The sequence below is a fragment of the Lissotriton helveticus genome, chromosome 9 (assembly GCF_964261635.1).
Source record: "Lissotriton helveticus chromosome 9, aLisHel1.1, whole genome shotgun sequence".
In the NCBI taxonomy this organism is placed as follows: domain Eukaryota; kingdom Metazoa; phylum Chordata; class Amphibia; order Caudata; family Salamandridae; genus Lissotriton; species Lissotriton helveticus.
Window position 1 is genome coordinate 838,663,281 of NC_136070.1, and position 23,503 is coordinate 838,686,783.

Sequence of the window (23,503 nt, forward strand, 5' to 3'; positions counted from 1 at the left end):
TGCATGAAAGAGCAGCTTTTCTTTTTTCACCCTCCTAAACGGATTTTATATATATATTTATGCATGCTGTTTTCCAAATTTCCGCATGAGGTCGTTCATTCAAAAGACTCGACGTGAAGCAGCCATCTCATGATTCTAGGTAATAGTTGCAAACGTAATTATTATTTACGCATTTTTAATTTCTAAGCCAGGCCGGCTCCTGTCTAGCTTCTGAATCCAAACTGCTGAGAGTACAGCAAGTAGGGTGACCAACTGGCATGGGTGCAAAAATGCAGGACAAGGGGTCAAAATTCAGGACAGAAGGCAAGTATTCGGGACAAAAATTCTAGAATTTAGGGCAAAACATCGGGACAAAAGATACAATTTGCATACACATAGCGCAATAGTGCATAAGTAAACAGGCAACCAACACAAGCACCAGTCAAAGTAAGTTTATATTCGGTTGAGAGAACCTTGCACTCACTGCATCTGTTGTGTATGCGAGTGAAACTTGAACACCTGTGTTTGCATAGTAAAAAAAGTTAAGAAAATGATCAAAGCTGAAGGCTTCTCAGATCTTACATGCCCCCCCTCTCCCCCACTGAAAAAAACACGGGATCGGAAATGCGGTCACTGGGCAGAGAGGCCCATTATCATTCTGTATGTGATAATTAGGCCAACATACAGAATGATAATGGGCCCGATAGCAGTCTGTGCCAGGTCTGGGAGGGGCAGCTGCAGGCCAAGGATCAAAGCAGGAGTGTGAGCTGGCCCCTTCAATGAGAGTTACAGACTGCCTGCAGGGGTCAGCTCACGCCAATGTCTGAAATTACGGACAAAAGGTGTCCGTGGAAGAAACCCTTACAGACAACGGACAAGAGGCCCAAATTACGGACAGTCCGTGAAATTTACGGATGGTTGGTCACCCTAACAGCAAGTCAAAAGTAAAAGCGCACAGAGGGATACGGACACCATGGGTGCCCTCAGCGGGAGGGCTTCCCCCACCCCATGGATTTTTCACTTTCCCCTTTTAAAAAAAATTCGAGATCATGCTGCCCCAACTGAGATGACATCACGTGCACCAGGACATCAGCGCCACGCAGCAGAAGTGGCAGGTCAGCTTCACTGCAGCATCACGCTTCACATGTCTCCGCAGCCTCCCATCTATGCTCCAGAGTGTAAGATAGCTGCTGCCCTTTCTTACCCCCCCCCCAAAAGGTTGGAAAATGATGGATCTGGATCATGTAATATAAATAAAATATAATGGAGGAGGAAAAGACATAACAGGGAAAAGAGATGACAGACTGACATGGTAAAGAAAATGCATACAATGGGCAAGATGACGGGGTGGGGGAAAAATGCTTACAATGGAATGGAAAGGAGATTGCTGGGGTGGAGGAATGGAGCACAGAAAAGGGGGAAAGATGGCGGGGTGGAGGAAGAAAAGACAAAGAGGGAAAATAGATGGCATGGATGTAGGAAGTGTGGGTGCAATCAGTTGCTTTGGATTTATATCTTGTGTTATGGTGTTGTATATGTTGCTGTAGTTTTGTCTAGTGCTCTGGACCTTTATCTAGTGCTTTGGGTTTATATCTTGTGCCGCAGGTTTTTATCTGGTGCAGTGGGTTTATACCTTGCACCATGGGGTTATACCTAGTGTAGTGGGGTTATACCCGAGGGTGAGGATGCCATCCAGTGACAAGGCAAATGCTGGGTGTTTATAGCGGTTGCATGGGTTTTGGGTGTAATCTCATGCTGTGGGTACAATTTGGTGCTGTGGGTACAATCTATTGCTGGTGCTGAGGGTACAATCTAGTGCCCGAATTGGAAATTTAGTTGAGATGGAAATAAAGAACTGCATGTATTCCTTGTCCCAGAGTAACTTTTGTCCGTTGAAAATTGCAGGTAGTCTCCCCGTAGGAAATTGGGTTACTGGTTCAGAGGGGAGAAACCTTACTCAAGCAGGAATGACAATTCTTGCTAGGGTAACACACAAGTAGGCCCCAAATAAACCTTTGCTGAACCCCCTGGTAGACTGGCAAAGAAGCAGTCAGGCTTAACTTGGAGGCAATGTCTAAAGAATTTATGCAGCACACAATCAGTAATAAAGTGAAAACATAACAGAGAAATCCCACACCAATCTGAAAAATATATTAAAATGTAATAATAATTTTGACACCACAATGACAAAAATCTAGTCAGTAGAACTGGAGAGGTGTCATTTTAAAGGTATAGGTAAAAACGTGCTTAAAATCACAACATTCTAGCTGTGATTATCTGGTTGCACCGGACCTGGGCAAAGTCACAAATTCAGGCCGACTGCGGTGGAGCACCGTGAGGATGCAGTGACCAAATTAGTTCTGCTGAGAAATGTACCTTAAATCCTGCCTGCAGAGCATTGCACCGCGCAGGCCGAAATGCCAGATTACAACAGCACACACAGGCTGTAATGGCAGGCTCTGAGATATTATCAAAAGGTCACTTAAGTGGGTGGCACACGGAGTGCTGCAGGCCCACTAGTAGCTTTTAACTTACAGGCCCTGGGTACAAGTAGTAGCACTTTACTAGGGACTAAAAAAGTAAGTGAAATGTTTCAATTGGGTGTAAGCCAATTTGACCATGTTAAAGGGAGAGAGGGCACAAGCACTTTAGCACTGGTAAAGTGCACAGAGACTTAAAAAGCCAAAAACAACGAACCCAGCAAAATCAGAAGGAAGGCAAAACATTGGGGGAAGCATGGCATGAGTGTCAGGTCCAACACTCCCATTAAAAACAATGGTGCAGTGCTGAGACGTGCCAGTGCTATCCCTTCCTAATTAAAGAAGTGCAGATACTGTGCACCTGATAGTACCTGCCCATCTAAACACTGTTGCTGCAGAGATCTTGGTCCCTAGCAAGTTTTAGCAGATTATAATAATGGTAAGAGAACGCTGGTAGTTATGCAGTTCTGAAAGATTTATGTTTTTTTCCAGTCCCAGTTTTGACTCAAAGTAGCATAGAGTGTTAAAGTGCCTGCTTAAAAGCATATTGTGTAACCTGCATCACCACAGATTTGTATTTTATGTAGATCGTTAACTGCTATTGACACAAATATCCTCTTGTTACATCAAGTCCATACGATGAGAACCTAAGATAGTACACAGAGCTATGAACCAGCATCAAGTAGGTGCATGAAAATTGCCAGTCATGGGTTTAGATCCTTATTGCTTTTTTCTCTTCAATCTGTTGTTATTCCAAGCTTGCAAAGATGGGTTCTTTTGGCTAGTTAAACAGCATTGTTAGTACAAACAAACCCAATCACAATGTTACATTTGAAATCTTGACTTTGTGTTTTTCTCAACCATACACTTATTGACTATTTGTTTGGGATGTAAAGCTCTTAGATACCCTGGAGCATTGGCGCATTACTTGTGTTCTTCTGCTGCTCATTAAATTAGTCACTACTTTTTTCTTAGTATTTAAGCACTCTACCAGGGTGTGTATTTTTCAACTGGCTCCTTTGTGTACTTCTCCCCCCTCTGTGCTCCTTCCCCTCTCTCGCTCATCTGCGTTGCTTGCCACGCGTCCGCATGGGTGTTTCTTACCCCATCCACCACCCTCCCTCATCCCTGTTGCTTGCCCCATCAGCCATCCCTTCTTCTGATGTCAGTGTTGTTGCTTGCACCAATCTGCATCTCCTCTTCCATTGCTGTCCATGTTGTTGCTTGCCCCAGCTGCCTCCATACTTCCATGGTTGTCCCTATTGTTGACTGTTCCAGCCTCTCGCATCCTCGGTTGTCCCTCAGCTTGCGCCCTCACCCTCTGTTATCCATATGCTTAGTACCAAATTGTCAGTGTTACCTCCCGCTTCTATGTTGCATTCCACCTCTGCTCCCTCCCACTTCCCATCCCTCCGTGTTGCCTCACACACAACAATAGCCAAAAAATCAGAAGGACATGGCCAGCACTGGCCCCATAACAGCGTATTTTTACCCCACACCGTCCATTGCCTGTGATGCCCTCTCTCCCTCCATGTTGCCTCCCGTCACACCAGCAAAACAAACAAAAAAAAAAGCCACGATGAAGCTAGTGCTGGCCGCATTGTGGCACTTTTTTACTTTCCGCCAAGATGCACAGCAGCCACTCTGCTGTACAACATGGCTAAAAGACATGGACAAAGCCAATAGATCTCTGGTATATCAGGCCTATTGGCTTTGCCAATGCTTAGTCTGTATTACATTTTGAGATCGCTATGCTACAAGTTAAAAAAAAATAAAGTAATTACATTGACACCTCACTCTGGTCCTCAGCCTGGTGGCCACCACAATTAAGTCCCACACCCACCCTGGTGAGCCAAGCTAGGAACCTAGAGATAATGATCAACTATAGAATCCCGTTGACCAAAAAGGTGATCAAATCTCAACCAGGTTACATTAACTGCCTCCTCTTGTTTCCTCATCCTCAAACTCCTCAGGAAAATATACAGATGGTCTCAATCTTCATACTGCTTCTGCTCAACACCGGTCAAACCTCCACTCAAGCCATAATCACCGGAAGTACGGATAAGCACTTTATGTCGGCATCACCTCATGACTCCAGACGAGACTCAGTTATCCAGAACGTCACAGCCACACGCACATTAAAGTCACACCCCGCATCCACATACCTCAAAAACCTACACCGTTTCCCATTAACAAACATACTCTTTTTAATTTACTCCAACATACTTACAAAGCACTGCACAACCAAAGACCTGAACACCTAAACACTCACATCAGCTTACACAACCCTATAAGACACTTTCATTCCGCCAGCCTGCTGCTCGTTCATGCCCCATGTATCTGAATTGCCAGAGCCACTGGCCGTGCTTTCTCATACCTAGCTCCTAAATCCTGGCACAACCTCCCCCTTCACATTAGAGCCACCAGCTCAGTCCTACAATTCTGGAGATAACAGAAAAGCTGGCTCTTTCAATTGGCCCCAGCCTATCCGGGGGATATGCGCATGTTACAAATACACAAAACATCAGTGCTTAACCGGTTTTATGTGGCAAGAGCTTAAAAAACTGAAATTACTGCAGATGCCACAGTATTGTGTGCACTGGGTCTGGTTGAAGCAGATTAAGAAAACCAGAAAGCGTGCGGTAGGTGGAGGATAGTAACATGCTGCTGAGACATTACTCGACACAATACCGAACAATTCACGGAAGTGTTTTTTGCTGCTCTACCAGTGTACTTCACGCCATTCTACTTACAAAAAAAAATTATAATAAGCGCACATACAGACTACAACAGGTTAACAAAAAGTAAATTCTCTGCAATCACTGAGAAAAACCATGTCCTATATTTTTTTTTGCAGAGCAAAAAAGGTGAATCACTGCATAGCACTTGCTTTTTGCAAGCATCGAAAAGCCTGGAACAGTGCATCAGAATTCACCACAGAGAACAGGAAATCTCATCAGTGGACTATACAAAGTTTATTATCTGTCAAGTAAGTAAAGGGAGAAGGTGATAGCATGCTGGTTTTTTGGATCCACAGAGGGTTGAATCGACCCTCCTGGTACACTTGCATAGATGTGTGCGTGCATCTCTCGCTTTCCCTCCTTCTCTGAAAGTCTGTGCAGGCCTCTGCCTCCACCTGCCAGCAACCACCAAATTCAAAACCAGCTGCATCATGTACAAAGCATTTGCACCCAGAACCGCAGCTTATCTGGTTGACAAGACCACCACCTCCATCCACTCTTGGCGCACCAGCAACCAGGACACAATCAGAATGGAAACAAAGCATGTGCAAAAAAGAAAGACAGGTCTTCAATTCATGCACCCAGGATTTGGAACAATATCCCTGTATCCAACAAGGCTGTCCGAACTCTGCTTCAATTTAGGAAAGATCTGAAAATACAGATCTTTAAAAAACACTACAATACAACTAAGTAACAATTCGCCTTCACTCTCAGACCTCAGGTGCCCATCCAATTACATGTAGCCTGTATGTTTGCTTTGAACCATATACAGTCTGTGTTGCCTTTTGTTTACGTCTGCACTATGCAAACATACACAAAGAAATACATGCATACAGTGGAGGAACACAATCTAAACAGACTATTTTCATCTGTGTTGAGACAAGCCATAGATAAGAAAAAAGAGCAAATACTTTTGACTTGGTATAAGTGCCCTGTTATAGTTTCATCAAAAAGAACGAGCAAACTAGAAAAATGGAAGTGTAAGAATGTTGATGCACTGAGCACAGAACACCGATGAATAAGGGACAGGCAGAAAACTAATAGAACTGAATGTCCTGTTTGGACAACGAAGGGGAACACGGTTTCAGCACACCACCATAGGAGGGTGTCTTTATGAAAACCGCTTTTCTTCTGTTAATACTAACATAGTGAACACCCAGGACCCGGACAGCAGGGAGTCTTTCCAACGTGATTAGCAAAGCTGGAAAATGGCACACAGAGGATGTAGCCTTATGGCTAGAGTGGTCGACCTCGAAACTGGGGAACCAGGTTAGAGTCTTGGCAACGATGCTCAACATCCTGTGATTCTGGGCAAATGACTTAATCTCCACGTGCCTAACAAAAGAACGAATGTGTCTGTTGATATGTAACAAAAGTGGTGCTCGTGTAAAGTGCTCAGATACCAGATGTCGAGGGTCTAGTTCGCACTATATAAAACTCTATAAAAAAAATGAAACAAGGGAGTACTTTAACCAAATGGCAACTGCTCTTACATAACTTTACCTTAGCGGATAGAAACTCCACCATGTTGAGCCATTCCTAAAATACATTTTCTTTTCAGAAAAGAAAAATAAATTAAACCCATTTCAAATCGTTTTACAAGCACTCTCCACTTTGAAGGATTTACCTTAACTTTACGTTCTGGGCCACCGACTCCACCACCTTCAACACTAGATCCAAGGCCGACACCTTCACCTCCTCTCTGATCGGCGATGGCAATATCGCCACCTCTCCCTGCCCTCACAGGACCAACCCTCCCCTCTAGCCCTCGACCTCTCCCTCCTCTGCCTCTACCCTCTTTTCCGCTTGGCCGCTCAATATCACCACAAACACCCCACTCGTTGCTGTCACCGCCAACACTACCCCACTCGTCACTTCCACTCCCTTTCTCCGGTACTCCACTACCACTACCACCCCCACCCCCGCCCCCGCCTCCCCTGTCTCTTTGACCACCCTGTTGTTTCGCAAGACGTCCAACCCTTTTCACAACACTCTCACTGCCTTCCCAATCCTCTTGCTCAGTGTGTCTACCTCCTTGGATGCCAACTCGGCCTCCCACCTCCTCCCTTGCGGTGAATCTACCACCCCTATGACCTACCCTGCCTCCTTGATGTTCCCTTTCACTGAATCTACCCCTTCGCTCCTCTCGTTCACTAACCTCTTCCCTTTCTTCCCGCTCAGTAAGCCTGCCCACCCGCTCTTCGGCATCACCGCTTCCCCGCTCGTCAAACCTGTGAACTCTCTCCTCACTTCTGCCATACTGGTCTCCCCTCGCCTCTCTCTCACTGAATCTGCCTCCCCTCTCCTGCCTCTCACTGAACCTGCCTCCTCTGTCGCCACCACCTATTCTACTAACTCTCTCACTACCCCTGCTCCTCCCACCTCTGCTCCTGCGTCCTCTCTCCACATGGAAACCATCCCCTGAACCTAGTGAGCCCTCCCAGATGGGTAAATCAGCTCTCTCTAAATTGGGTGAGCGCCCATACGGATGCGGTCCTGCTCCACCAGGGGTCCTGTGAGGGGGGCTGCGAGGAAACGCTGGGTCAGATGGACTTGGTGCATCACGGGGAGAATTTGGAGACCGCTTATCAGGAATTGCACGTTTCTCCTGTAAAGAGAAAAAAAACACGTCAGCTTCAAAAGAAACCCAAGGATAAAAGCTTTTTTTCCTCCAAAATACACTACAGTACTAAAACTCATTGGTAAATCAGGTTCTCCATTATATAGAAAAAGTGGATAGCTAGACATTTTATGCAGAGGAATCAAGACATCCATTCTTTTTGGAAGGAGTACAGGGATGATCTCGTTTTCAGATAATAAAATGTGACCAGTCTTCGTGACTGTTGGTTAATGCAGAGCACCAACTAGGCCGAAAATCAGATATTTTTTTTGAAAGTTTCTTTAATACAGTTTAGAGGAGGGAGAGCGCCAACAATCAGACCAACAACTAATTTAGCAGACCATATTCACTCCAGACAATGTGCAAATCTAGCTGAGTTGAAGTTAATAAAATGAAACTATGCAAGGATACAAATAATTAATTTAAAAAAAGTTTCTCCCAGTTCTGTACTTAAAAAATATATAAGTATACACACACATACATTTCAAAAATCTACTTCCAATTCCGAAAGCAAATAAGTATCAAAGAAGCTCTGTTCAGTCAAGCCAGCCTAAATGAGCCACCATTACCAGCATATCTGAAATCAAAAATGCCGACCTCCACAGACATAAGCAATGTCAGTTAACGTTGTGAACTAAGCATTTAAAGTCCTTCTATAGAATCCCACTTGTTATACTACAAGCTTTCGTAGACTTCTGTGGTTTAAGCAGTGTTATGTCCTTCTGACAACATGCCCCGCTGGGAATTCCAAACAATTGTGTTGCTCGCGAATGGTAATTGAAATTGAATTCTATACATCGTTTACTAGCCCAGACAAGGCGGTTAGCAAACTCTCCGGAAGATAACCTAAACCTGGAACGAATAGTTTCTTACCTGTCGGTGTAGTTTTGCAGCTTGAAGATCTTTCTGGATTCACTATGCTGTGCATATTCCGCAATCTGGTGGTTGGGTCCGGAATTGTAGTCTTTTTTTCTCTCTTTTTTTTTTGTCGTAGCCCAGGTGGGCGTCGACGTCCCACCATTTGGTGTACCTTCGGTGACGTCGGCGTGCTTCCGGCGGAAGCTACCACCCTTGGGCGCCATCTTCGGATTCTTTTTTTCGGTCTCTTTATTACCTTTTTTGTCTTTGTAGTGAATACATGGCTATGTTTGTTAATCGTTTTTTCAACGTAATTCTTTTCACGTATCTTGTAAGCTTCAACTTGCTTTCTTTTCTATGTGTTTCCACCTTCTTCTCCAGCCTCATCTTTCTGGCGGAGGCGGGTGGGTTCGCTAGTGAATCCAGAAAGATCTTCAAGCTGCAAAACTACACCGACAGGTAAGAAACGATTCGTTTTGCAGCGTGAATCTTTCTGGATTCACTATGCTGTGCATAGATTTTGTAGCGGTTTTCGTTACTTTTGTGGCGGTTGGGTGGAAGATGAGCGTTGGTTGTTGAATATATGTTGAAGCACCTTTTGTCCTACTTGTGCTTCTTTGTTCATTTGTACATACACGCAATAGTGCTTAGTGAACGTGTGCACTGAAGCCCATGTTGCCGCCAGGCATATGCCCTGAATTGGTGTGTTGGCCAGAAAGGCAATTGTTGCTCCTTTCTTCCTGGTGGAGTGGGCCTGTGCCCCTCCTGTTAGCTCCTGGCCGGCTGGTTTGTGGCAGAATTGTATTGTCTGTGCGATCCATCGAGCTATGGTGGTTTTAGTCACTGGTTTGCCCATGTAACTGTTTGCGAAGGATACGAAGAACGGTTTTGTTTTCCTGTGGTCCTTCGTCCTTTCAATGTAGTGCATCACAGCCCTTCTTGCGTCTAGGGTGTGGAGCGACCTCTCAGTGCTTGTAGTGGGGTTTTGGAAGAAGCTAGGGATCTGAATACTCTGATTCATGTGGAACCTTGACACCACCTTTGGCATGAAGTGTGGGTCTGTTCTCATCACGACCCTGTCACTGTGTATCTGGATGTAGGGTTCCTGCAGTTCGCTCACCCTTCGTAGCGAGGTGATTGCTACCAGAAAGGCCGTCTTCATCGTTAGCATTTGCAGTGATGCTTGGTGGATGGGTTTGAAAGGTGCTTTCATGAGCTCCGTCAGTACCACATTTAGGTTCCAGGCCGGTGGCAGCATTCTCTTTGGTGGCGCTATTCTTTTAGCCCCCCACCCCCAAGAATCTTTTTATGACTTGGGATGTAAAGAGCTTCTCCCTGTTTCTCCTCTTGTGTATGCCACAATCGCTGCCAGGTGCACCCTCAGCGAGGATGAGCTTAGCTTAGCATTAATTAGGTGCGTGAGGTACCTTAGCACCGTGGATTCCCTGGTCAGTTTTCTATGGAGTTTTTTCTTGCAACACCATTGAGTGAATCTTTTCCATTTCTCCCCATAGCACTTCCGTGTGCTGGGCCTTCTTGCCTCTCGCAGCACCCGCAGGGTGCTCTCTGGTAGTTTTAGGTGTGCGAACTCTAAGTCCTCAGGAGCCAGGCTGAGCGGTTGAGGCTCTCCGGCTCTGGGTGTAGAACTTCTCCGTTTTCCATGGAGAGTAGGTCTCTTCTTTTTGAGAACTTGTGTGGGGGGGGGGGGGGGCCTGCGCCATCTCCATTATCTGAGAGTACCAGGTCTGTCTGGCCCATTGTGGTACCACCAGGATGAGCGTCATGTTGCTCGTCATGCATTTGTTGAGAACCCTGGGGATCAGTGGTATCGGGGGAAGAGCGTAGGCAAATGTTTTTGACCAGCTTATCCATAGGGCATTCCCCTGTGATAGTGCCTCTGGTTGCCTGGATGCAAAGTATTGGCATTTTGCATTCTGGCGTGTTGCAAACAGGTCTATTGTTGGTGTGCCCCATCTCCTGAATAGTCTCTCTGTTTCCTGGATATTGAGTTCCCACTCGTGGGACGCTGAAGTCTGCCTGCTGAGCCAATCCGCTTCTACATTGTCCTTCCCTGGCAGGTGTATGGCTAGCAGGTCTATTTTTAGTGGTATAGCCCATTTCCAGATTTCCTGTGCCAAGCTTGAAAGAGGGAATGATTGAGTTCCCCCCCTGTTTGTTTATGTAAAACATCGTTGTGGTGTTGTCTGTTTGTATTAGCACCTTCAGGTTGTACAGGTGTTTCTGAAAAGCCTTGAGGGCTAGCAACACGGTTTTCAATTCCAGGTAATTGATGTGTCTGACTGCATCTGTAGGGCTCCACAGACCCCTCACTTTGAGCCTGTTCATGTGTGCGCCCCATCCCTTCTGGGATGCGTCTGTGGTGATGGTCACTGTTGGGTCCGGTGGTGTTAGAGGTTTCCCAACTGTTATTCTTTCCTTGGTCCACCACCTTATTTCTTCCTGCACCCTGTGCGTTACAACCACTAGATCCTCCCAACTTCCTGTAGCTTGTGACCATTGCTGTTGCAGCCACTCTTGGAGTGGTCTCATTTGTAGGCGTACATTGGGGACTAGGTGTATGCATGACGCCATCATCCAAGATCTTGCTCACAGTCCTCACGGTCAGAGTTCGCCCCTTCTGGTAGTGACGTTTCTCCCTCAGTAGGCTGAGTGTTCTCTTCTCGCTGGGTAACACCCTGCATTGGACAGAGTCGATCTGAGCTCCCAGGAAGATTTTCACTTGCTCTGGTTCCATCGAGCATTTTCCCCAGTGTATGGAGAATCCCAGGCTTGCTAGCGTTCTTGTCACCTGTTCTGCATGATCTTTGCATGTCCTGTAAGAGCTTGCCTTTACGAGCCAGTCGTCGAGGTAGGGGTACACGTGTATCCCCTTTCTTCTTAGATGTGCGGACACTGCCGCGAGGCATTTGGTGAACACCCTTGGTGCGGACTTTAGGCCAAATGCCAGGGTCGTGAATTGGTAGTGATCCTTGTTCACTGTGAATCTTAGCATGTGCTTGTGATGCCTGTTCATGGGGATGTGCAGGTACGCATCTTTGAGGTCTATGGTGGACAAGAAGTCCCCGGCCTTTATCTGTGGGATGACCTCTTGTAGGGACGTCATTTTGAATTTCTGAGTTTTTATGTATTTGTTTAGAAATCGTAGGTCCAGGATGGGTCTTAGACTTTCGTCCACTTTTGGCACCAGGAAGTAGTTTGAGTACACTCCCTTGTTCCGTTCTTTGAATGGAACCCGTTCGATGGCCGCTTTGAGGAGGAGTTCTTGAGCTTCCTCTTGCAGTAATCGCAGCTCTCTTCCCGAGTGCTCTCTTTTCTTTGGCTTTCTGTTTGGTGGTCTCTTTTCCAACTCTATGCAGTATCGGAACTGCATAATGTTGAGTATCCACTTGTCTGTTGTTATTTTTCTCCACTCCTGGAGAAAAAAAAATCTCAATCTTCCTCCTACTGGCGTCACATGTTCCTTTGTGTCTTGTCCGTGTAGCCCTCTCCTCTTTGTTTTCTCGTGCTCCTCCCCCGGAGGGTGCGAGTGGGAGAGCACCTTTTTCCCGTGTGAAGTCACTTAGAGGGGGGTTGTTCGGCGCCTCTCCTTCTCTGGCCCCGTCCATTTCCTCTTGATCGAAAGGACTGGCCCCTGCTCTGGTAGTTCCAGCTTTGCCTCTGCTGGCCCTGGTGACCTTGGTTGTCACTCTGTTGCCCCTGGTGGAAACTCTGGTGTGAATCTCCTCGCTGACTTCCACCTCTGCCGTTCGGCCTCCGTGTAGGAGTGCCCCTCCTCATCCCCCTGAATTGCGGGGCCCCCATGGACCTTGCCGTTTTGTTGTCCTTCTTCAGTTGGGTGAGCTTCTTGTCAACTGGGGCTCCGAACAGTGTTTCACCGTTGAAGGGTGTGTTCAGGATGTTGTTCTGAACCTCAGCCTTGAAGCCTGAGATCCTGAGCCAGGCTTGCCTTCTCTCTGTGATGCCTATAGCCATCAGTCTGCTGGATGTTTCTGCCCCATCCAAGGCTGTCTTCAGGCACGAGTTAGCGATGCTTTTCCCCTCTTCCACAAGGTGTGATGCCCTCTCACGGTATTGTTCCGGGAGGTGCTTGAGCAATTGGCCCATCTCATCCCAATGCTGGTATTGATGTCTATTCAGGAGGGCGTTGGAGTTCGCCATCCGCCAGTGCGTTGCGGCGTTCCTCTATTTTCCTGCCAGTTAGATCCATCCTCCTGCTTTCCTGGTCAGGTGGAGGTCCAGATGTTGTTGGGACGTTTGCCCTTTTTCTGGCCGTTGCAGCGATTATTGAATCTGCTGTGACGGATCCCTTGATGTAAGCTGGGTCCTGGGAGGAGAATTTGTATTTCTTCTCCGTCCTCGGCGTTACTGATCTGCATGTAGCCGGGTCCTTGAAGGCTTCCTTCCCCTGGTCTGTGATACTCTTTAGAATGGGCAAGAACTGGCTTCTTGTCTGTATGGGGAGCAATGTCTCCAGCAGGAAATCTGCTTTTGGCTTCTCCTCTTCCAGCTTAACTCCATAAGCTGCTGCCGCCTTCCTGACCACCTCATTGTATGCCCCAATGTCATCCGGTGGCGAAGGCCTCGAGGGGTATGTTTCCACAGCCTCCTCCGGGTTTTCGGCCTCGATGTCCTGCCATTCCTGGTCTTGGGCCGTCGAGGAACCTGAGCCATAGCTTGACTGCTGCTCCCCGTAATCTCCTTCTGTGTAGTAGAGGTCTTCTTCCTCTTCATGCTCCGAAGGATCCGGAGTTTTTGGCGTCTCTTCGACGTCGAACTCCTCGAGCTCCTGTCCCTCAGCGTCGGCCGGTGCCGGCTTCGAGGGGATCCTGTAACTTCTCATCTTTTCATCGAAGTCCTTCTTTCTCTGAAGGATGTTCTCCATTTCGGCCTCGAGCCTTCTTTTCTTTCTCTGCATCTCTGCGGCCTGCTCGTCGTCGAGCGTTTTGGCTGCTCTTTTCGGCGGCGAAACTTTCTTCGGCTCCTTTTCCTTCGAAGTCGAAGACCCTTTTTCGGGGGCTTGCTTCGATGACCTTTGCTTTTCGCTGGTCTTCGGCCTCCGGGAGTCCTTCTCGAAGGATCCGCTGGGCTCTTTTTCGGAGGATACAGCTTCGGTCGTCGAAGTTTTCGGTGCCGGTGCTCCTTTCGAGGCTCTGGGCTCTGACTTTCGAGAGTCTGCATCTGGTTTTCGAGACCCTGTGAGTGTTTTCGGGGTCGTAGACTCTCCTACCTTGTCAGGCGTTTTCTTATCGGTCTCTGCGACCGTGAAGTCATCTGGACTTTCGGCGATGTTGTCCTCGTCGTCGGTGGAGAGGCCCAGTTCATAAAGCGTCGGGGCCTGGCCCTTGCCCTGCATCGTGTGGTGAGCTGTCCTCTGTCTCTCTCGAACTCGGAGTGTCTTCGGCTTGAAGACGGAGCAGGCGTTGCAGTCTCTGCTCTTGTGGTTGATTAGCAGGCAGAGGTTGCAGACCGGGTGCTGGTCCTTCCGCGCGAACTTGTGGTGGCAGTTTTTGCAGAATTTAAAGGGTGTCTTGTACATCCCTGCGCTCAGGGGGCCCCCTGTGTGCGCATTCCTCCAAGGACGTCGAAGATCTCGAAGTTCTTTCCTTTCTTCGTCGTCTCTTCTCCGATGGTCCTCTTCTTCCGATCTTCTCAGGTCTTTACCGTTGAAGAGTTGCTGTATTTCCTCCTTTTCTCCTCCAAAACTTCTGGAGCTTCACGCGACGATCCAGACCCAACGGCGGAAAAAAGAAATTGAAGATGGCGCCCAAGGGCGGTAGCTTCCGCCGGAAGCACGCCGACGTCACCGAAGGTACACCAAATGGTGGGACGTCGACGCCCACCTGGGCTATGACAAAAAAAAAAAAAAAAAAAAAAAAAGAAGACTACGATTCCGGACCCAACCACCAGATTGCGGAATATGCACAGCATAGTGAATCCAGAAAGATTCACGCTGCAAAACTGTTTGCCACTGGATTTTTGTGTTTATTACTGATCAATATGACTCGGAGATAGGCAAATTTCTAGACACAGTTAAGACAATAAAATATGTAAACTTCTTGTAAAGTGAATAATTTTGCAATCTGCCTAAAATTTTACATTTTGTGTTGGAGTGGCAGCAAAATCAGCTAAACAGGTTCACCGACAGAACTGATTCTCCATGGCTTTCATTAAACATTGTTACCTTTTGCTGAGATTTTTGTCAACTCAAAATGGACATAAAACTAAATCTTTCAGTCAATGGAAGAAATAAGTTACGCTATTTCATGAAAAATACCACCACATTGGCAACAGTTAATGTTAACATGAATTGTAGGTAGGCAGTCTTTCTAAGAGTGCTTTTTCCTTTAAATTTGCCTTCTTACAGACAAGGATCAAAATCTATTACTTTGAGAAGCGAGTAAAAACAAAGACTTGTGCTTCTCTCAATGCACTGTCTGGTGAATGTGCACATTCTTCTGATGCTCTTATATCCATTTGGTCAGGCTGAATTACTTAGCAGCCAACTTTCTTTAAAAATCCATGAAAGAGTGAGTGAGTGACTGAGTGAGTGAGCGAGTGTGTGTGTTTGTGTCTGTCTGTTTTCTGCTCTCTTGCTTAATCATTAAACACACTAGTCCCCATCATGACAGGGCAAATACTGGGAAGTCCGCGCTAAGCAAACTCAAAACGGTCCCTTTTGTTAATGGCTTCCAGGGTCAAATCCACACTTTGACCCATCGCTGGGAAAAAAGAGGGCATGGTTCAAAAGCAGCCTTAGAGGGCAAAGAAGAGACCTAGCAGTTAGAGTCCAATGCGGATGGACAAAAGGAGAGGTTCTCATCACACGCACAGACTGTAGATCGAGGAGGTAACGCTACATGCTAATGGCCATCCAAAAAATTCATTTGTAGCCTTGCGAGTCAATAAAGTGCCCACACTCACTACCTAGGTCCCTCCTACGTAATTAACTGCTGTCAATAAATCTTTACTTATTGAAGACACACCAAATCAACAAAAAAAAACTATTTATACATTTACATAAATGTAAGTGAGGGAGAAATCACAAACCTACTTGGAGTTTGTTTTGTGGAAGACAGTAAAGCAAAGTTCATAGGCACCGGTGCTCAACAATGTTTACTTGCGTATGGAGGGTCAAAAATGTAAAACATAAATTTAACATTAGAATTACTGGTTAAGAGCATGCACCACAGCAGGTAATGGGCCAAGATATATGTGCATGCACATATAGGTCAGTAAATACCTATAGGATCTGATGCTTGGAGCGAAACGCCTTCATATACCTTTTTTAAAGTAGTCTTGCTATAGTTTTTAGCTAGCAAACCAGCATGAACTGACTTTGCTTACAAATAGCAACTAGCAATAATAAAATGCTGGTAATGCCTGGCACAAAGCCATTAATTTTTTACACTGTGGTGTATGGAGATACATGCTATCACAAGACTGAGGCCATTACAAATACCCCCTTGCAAATTAAAGGCAACCACTACTAGAGGTGGGCGAGTCACTAGAAGTTGGAGGGAGGCTGGAGCATGAAGTATGGCTCAGCTCGAAGTAGTGTTAGAACCTTGATGCCTGTACCCAGGATCATGTCACCTGACTGCCAGCTTTGGAATTGGGGAAACAAGTTTGAGTCTCAACGTCAGCTCAATATCCTGCAAGTCTGGGCAAATCCTTACATTTGCCTGTGCCTATAAACAATGCATGTGTCCTAGTGTAATATATCTGGTGCTGATTTAAAGCGCTCGAATACCTTTGGGTCGAGTTTGCAATATATTGTAAATTAATTCAGAAAAAAATGCACTAAGAGGTCTAAACTAAGCCTTAACATAGAGAAATAAGCACAACAGGAGAAAACCTGTTACCCCAGTTGAGACCGGGTACAAATTATAACAAAAATACAGTGTCTCAACAGGAATGTCACATCAACAGACAAATAAAAAACGTGAATAAAAAACATAACACAAGGGAAGGAGTAAGGGAGACCAAAGTAGTTTCAAAAGTTATTATTTGCATATAGAAGCACACTAATACAAATAAATTGCGGTAACCATAACAACCAAAAGTGTACTGGCAAGAGTGAGCGAATAAACGGCGCAGTGACACAAGTGATTATGAGACAACGTGAAGCGGTGAAAAGTGAAGGAACAATCTGTGACGGTCAAAATACAATATTTACAATTATATACAAAGTTTCATTATTCGCAAAAATGACCAATAACAAGCCGCAATTGGCGTTGCTGGGTCGACTGCGTTTCAACCTCTATGATTGGAGGTCATCATCAGGATGATGATTACATGAATATAATCTGTAATCTGTTGAGTAGGCTGGTGAGATCCATGTCTGGCATCCAATGGCCCAATCTTGGGAGGGAATTCACACCAAGAGCCAATCAAAGTGATAGAACCACCATTGTAGATACCGAAGAGAATCAACCTCAATATCGCATTTAAGCTGTAGAAATCGGTACCGGGTGCTGAATGGTTAAAGTCGCGAGGCTTGAGAGCGCCAGGCAAATCAGGCTTCAAAACAAGGCACAGGCAAGGGACCGTCCATTAATCCTTGCGTGCCCCACGAAAAAACAGCAACCGGTATTGACTTGGCCAAGTCCGCGTCGGACTTGGCCACGTTAATACCGGTTGCAGTTTTTTCATGGGACACGCAAGGATTAATAGACGGAAAAGCAATCACAGACATGGTAGTCTGCTGGCCCAGCAGGCCACCATACCTGTGATTTTTGCGCTGCCCAACAGGTCGTACACTAAGCCTACCTCGTGAATATCAATGAGGTAGGTTTTAGGGCACAAATCGTAACAAAATAAGTGGAGGGACGCTGTCACCAGAAATGACGTCACGAAAGGTGCCGAGCTCCGCGTCCCACAGAGGCCAAAGAGTGAAGTCCAGCTGTTTGGCAGGGGGGACGGCGTCCCCCGGTAAAATAAGTGGGGGCGACGCCATCCACCCGCGTGGTACCCCGACTCGAGCCCTGGTAGGTCTATTTGCAACCCATTGGGAATCGCTAAATGAGTGAAACACACATTGGCACATAGCTGTTTACAATTACCTAATAGTGAATCGCAAACACAAGGTTATGTACATTTCGCCCTTGGCTCGACTACTTGTTAATTTGTTGGCCCGCCCACCTCTAACCACTGCCTACATAATCGGAAAATCATGCCTTCGTGGGAAAGAAAGTTCACCATAATGTCACAAATACGTAAATTAAAGCACAGTGCTCTTTACACAAAAGGCTCTGTCGCTGATTTAAGGTCATATTTTTTTTACAACCACTAGGTGGCAGCAGAGGATGAAAAGTAAAAAGTCTTTAGCAAGAAGTAGTGTTGTTGTGTAATAAACATATTGCCAACAGCTCACGTATAGAAAACGGACTGTAGGCAATATGTAGATTCATACAATGTAGATTTGCATGCATTCATGACATCCTACATAGAGATAATAATAGCTTCCTTCTGTGGATGTTTGAATTGTGAGCAGACAACAATCTCAAAAAGCCGGCAATTCCCTTGCCTCCCATTCTACATATTTGGCATGTCAGAATTGTAATACATGATTTACCATGCAGACAAAAAGCACAGACTTGTTTAGTGCAGGTGTTTAGTAAAGTGCTGCGTTCAATCTAAAGGGTGTCAAGGCGCTAAGAAACTAACAGACCTCGAAAAATATTACCATCATAAGCAACCATGTCTTCATCGCCTTCTTGAATTTACGGAGGTCCACAATTTGCTTAGGATGTAAGGGCTGGGAATTTCACTTCTTAGCCACTAAAACAGAACAAGCATTTGCAATGCAATAGGTCTGGCATTTATGAGAGTGTGAGCTATTGGCACTGTAAGTGACAATTACTTATGTTTTTTTTTTAAAAACATAAATAAAAAGGCTTTCATTTACAATGCCAATAGCTTAAACTCTAGCAAACGCGAGACCTACTGCATTGCAAATGCATGCTATATAAATTTTAAAAAGCGTTAGGACAACTCTCTCCTACCTGCAACAGCAGGCAGGACAAAGCTATTTGAGAAAATAGTGCTTGGAGGTTGTAGTTAAAGCCTACAGAGTAACAACACACGTAACTGGGGATGGACTACTAAACCTTTTGAACAATGGACAGCCACAGTTTACAGTGAACAATGACAAGCCAACGAAAAATTTGGGCGGAGAGAGGGTGGAGCTTCAAGTCCCTACCTCAATACAGCATGCCTCGCAGAGCAGCTCAAGTGCTGCCAAGCCCTGACCTAAAAAGCGTGACCCTGAATAGTCTGACAGAGGACTTTATCAACAGCAAGGAAGAGTTTGTTGTGAGACATTAATGATACAGCTATGTGATGAAGACTGAGCCGGGGAGCTCGGAAAAGCACCTGGTGTAGTGAACATGGTTCTGTGCACCAGATAAACAGATTTAAAAGCAACCACTGTAAGGAGGCCAACATTGGAGTTAAATGGTCTCATCTTCTAGCTCAGCGCCAAGCTAGTTGCATCATTTTGAGAGTTCAAGCTAGCTAATTAGGTACTCTAGGACCAAAGTAGATCAAATTCCAATAATCAAGACACAACGAAACATAGGCATTGACAATCTGGACCCTGTGAGAAAATGGAAACTGATATAAGATATGTTTCAAAGAGAGTAATAGAACGTAACAGCTCTATGTACCCCATTTACATGATCCACCAGAGAAGGTAGAGGCAATTTTTAAGCCAAAGTTTTTTTACGCATGTGGACAATACTGGTTTCGGACTCAAGAAGGGTGACAAGAAAGAGGTCGCAGAAAAGAGGGGGGCAAGCTGGACAAACATCTCCGTCCAAACGCCATTCAATATGAGATGACTATCCCTTATCCTTGATTAACCAACTGTAGAATGCAAAGGCTATCATGTAAATATCCCTGGTTATCTTCAACACAATCTGAATTTCATCTCCTTATAAAAAAGTAGGACGATACAACTATAGTGAACCAGGTTGGCTAAAGGGATTATGTGGAGATTAAATAGTAAAAGAGAATAAATAGATCTCCGAAGAACACCACAATTTAGTTTAGGTTCTGACTAAAGAACTGAATCACAAAAGACACACCTGAAACTATCTGCCAGACACAAAAATGGAGAACGAGGGGAGTGGACTGTCACGGATTCAAATCTCCTAAAGCCAGTGGAGAGGGATGTGGTGATCAACTATTTCAGCCTGTTGCCGATGGGTCTTACACATGGGTACTCACAAACATTTTCATGGGGGCCGCAAAGTTTGGTCTTTGGTGTGACCGAGGGCCACACTCATGTCAGCCGTACAAAGGGGGGGGGAGGTTGGAGTGTAAGGGGGGGTGTGGTGGAAGTTAACCATGTATATCTAGTGGCTGAACTCCATTGTGCAATGTGAAACCAGAAACCCTGGGATGAATCAGCGTTTCCACTTGACCAAATTGTGTGATCCTGGGCAATTGTTTCATTTAAATTTCCCTCCTTTTTCTTCATTATCACATATAAGAGGACCTCAAAATACGTGACTTCAGGATGCGTGCTGTAGAAAACCATCTCCTGTGCTTGGACGTAATCACTAATCGCATTGTTGTCGCGGGGAGGCATGAACATATCTAAATTCATGTTTGAAAACCATCACTTTAAAAAAAATACTTCTGAATGCACTGCTATAATTTGCTCTGCTATAATTTGCTCTGCTAAGGTTAAATGGTTCTACAGGTCAATGAAATACACTTTTGGGATTTGGAAGACTATCCTATTTTTATACGTTTGTGGCCTTTAAAATCAAAGGTGTTTCTTAAGTTAAGGGCCTAGTTACTTAGGTTCCCAAACTACAATTAACCTTTAAATAAGTGCTTGCTGTATATTTTTGTTTTAATGTTATTGCCGAGTAAACAGCAGCCCTGTGCTGCTGCCGCCGGCGCCCGATGGGCCGCAGGTAAAGGTCAGGAGGGCTGCATGGTGGCACCCGGGCCGTACTTTAAGTATCACCGGTCTAACCGAATCTGGACAGGCAACACTAGGGATCACAAGCAGAAGCTCAGCTCAAAGCAGATATTTTGGACCAACCTGGACCCATTAGTGCCCTGTCCTCCAAAAGAGCAAAGACACTGCAAGCAAACTTGGGAAATCCCTTGTCCCCGATTCTCTTTTAATATCTGCAGGATCTTCTTGATGACAGGAGGGAATAAAAACTCTGGCCTAATCAACAAAATCCTTAATTTCACAGTAGGGTCTAAGCTGTACAAAGGAAGATAATTTTACAATCTTGATTGACACTGGTCACATCAAACCATTCAATAATGCTCAACAAAATAGTGAAAGACTGTAGGAGTCAAACAACAGACCGTAGAGTGGCGTCAGCGGACTAAAGTCGCATAGTTCCTTGCATCTGCCATTTTCCATTTTGAAGTTCTAGTCGAGTTGTACCAGGCTAAATAAGGACTTCTTTCACGTTATACAAACCAAGTAAACATTATTTATGCATAAAAGAAGAAGTACATAGATCTTTCTTTGCTTAGCCAGGTTTCATGCACTACCCAAAAAAATGCTTGCGGGACAAAAGGGCCTCTTTTTGGATGGTGATCCCAGCTTCTTCTCAGTCTCATGGATTGCTTTGAAGGTCCATTCAGACAAGAGATGAATTAATAAATAGGCAAATTCCAACCCCAAGTTGCACAAGGGGATACAAAGGGAATCCAAACAAGAAATGCTGCAATCCTGGTAAACCTGTCTATAGCGGATAGAACAATCACAAGAAAGGTCTGGAATAGAGGATGGAGAAAGGGGTTCTTGCCAGCACATGAATGGACATGATTTTGTGAGGCTCCCATATAGCAGGGAATGAGTGCGGATTTAAATTCTAACAATTTTCTATGCTGGAATCTGTGGGACGCTGCGTGTTCCACAACAAATTACATGATGCCATTTATTTCCCCATATTTGCCTGTGTAGCAGCCACTCCCCCCTTCACCCCTTTGTACCCTTACCAGTGCTGCACACCTGGGGAGTGCAAGGGAACATTGCGGTCCGATTAGAGCAGGACTAGGTTTGGTTTCCATATAGCGGTCATGTTTGTAGCGGCATAGTGGGCAAAAAACTAGGGACTAGGATGCAACCCTGATTGATTGTTAGTGGCTGAAATGTTTTGCAAGCATTCCACATACCACCTTTGTGTTTTCTCTAGAGAGTCACCTTAACCGGTTCTGTGCTGATGACGGAACCGCTCCGTCATCAGCCGCAGTGGCGCTGTGCTGATGACGGAGCGGTTCCGTCATGGCCCGCCCGACACGCCTGCGCGGCGCTGAATTTCGCGCCTGCGCGGCGCATTCTATTGAGCGGGCGGGGCCATGACGGAACCGCTCAGTCATGAGCACAGCTCAACCGCTGCTGGTGACGGAGCGGTTCCGTCACCAGCATGCGCCCGCTGCGCGGCCCCCCCACCCCTTAGCGCTGCGGCGGAATAGCCGCCGCAGCGATGTGGTTAAGTGTGACAGTGACCTAGACATGTTTCCTATGCTCATTGTGCCACATGACTAAAGCTGTATCTCATTTATGATGCTGAAGATGGCCAAATCGGCCTGGTGTTGCAATCGTTCCCATTCAGAGGAGACTCTGGCCACCAATTTGGGATTTACTGTTTGCATTAAAGAAGGAACAAGGCATTTGCATATGGCTGGTCTCGGTCTGCAGTTGCATAGTTGGCAGAAAATGACGAACAGTAATGCAGCCCTGAGCATCGGCCAGTAGCGGACACTTTTTGTAAGCATTCTAGCCATGACCTTTGTGTTTTCCTCAGAAACACCTTACTTACACCTCTCAAATACCATGTTGTTCCCTCTCCATAAGCACTCTGGAAATGCACTTAATACTTGGGCAGTAGTAAAAGCAAGCAGGTCTTCAGACCGGGGTAGTGTCAGCAAGTTGCATATGAATCGTACTGCACTGTGGGGCACCTGCTCTACAGCTTTCCTCAGATTATACCAAATATAACAAGGTGGAAATTCCACTACACGTTGCACACTTAAAATTCCACCAAATTTTAATTGTGTGAAAGGGAATTTATGTGTGTGATTTATCACTATAAACATTTAAGGTAAACTTTGGTGAACAAAGGTCTTTGCGAATTAGGCCCTCAAATCACTAGTTAGACCAAAACACACATATTATATAAATAAAAAATAATTATATATTATATTTTGAGATCTAGCATCATATGGCTTTGGATTTACACTGCTAAACTTATATACTGAGCTGTTTTTTTCGTGGGGCTTGACATGATTATGAGAAAAATACCCTTATTGTACATAGATAATATTAATTGTCATGTATATACTTTTGTTGGCTTTTCATCATGTCTCTTTTGCCTTGTAAATAAGCTCTTTTTTCTATGAAATCCGTTTTACATGATTTCATGGATTGTGCTATTTTCACTGAAATAATTGCTTTATTTTAGGCATTCTTTGACTATTTGCACAAAGTAGCGTTTCATTGTATAGTATTTCATCCATGCCTATGATCTAATTGATTGCACTGTCACTTTAAATAGCTTTGCAAAGCGTGTGTAGTTTGTCATGTGATCAAGCCTCCCTGGAGGCGAAACGCGTCATGGCGGCAGCGCTGGCTTTACGAAAATAAATATCACCTTGCACCAGCACCCCTGGGTCGACTTTGTTGCGGGACACTATTGGTGCACGTTCGTTCACCAAAGCGACAACTTGCAGAATCTATTGTACCGAGGCTTTCCAGGTACGAGCAAGACCCCTTCTCGACGAGGGCTACGCGGCAGGAATCAGCAGTTCCGGTTTTCTGGGAA

At 45.5% G+C, this 23,503-nt stretch overlaps 1 protein-coding gene across 5 annotated transcripts in view; it reads right to left on the minus strand.

Moving 5' to 3' along the window:
• Window positions 1–23,503, minus strand: part of CCDC9 (coiled-coil domain containing 9) — a 381,329-nt gene that overhangs the window by 284,704 nt on the left and 73,122 nt on the right. For all 5 annotated transcript variants that reach the window (XM_078661011.1, XM_078661012.1, XM_078661008.1 and 2 more), the window contains one exon: window positions 6,828–7,808. In XM_078661011.1, coding sequence (XP_078517137.1) covers window positions 6,828–7,808 — 981 coding nt within the window. The remainder of the gene's footprint in view (window positions 1–6,827; window positions 7,809–23,503) is intronic.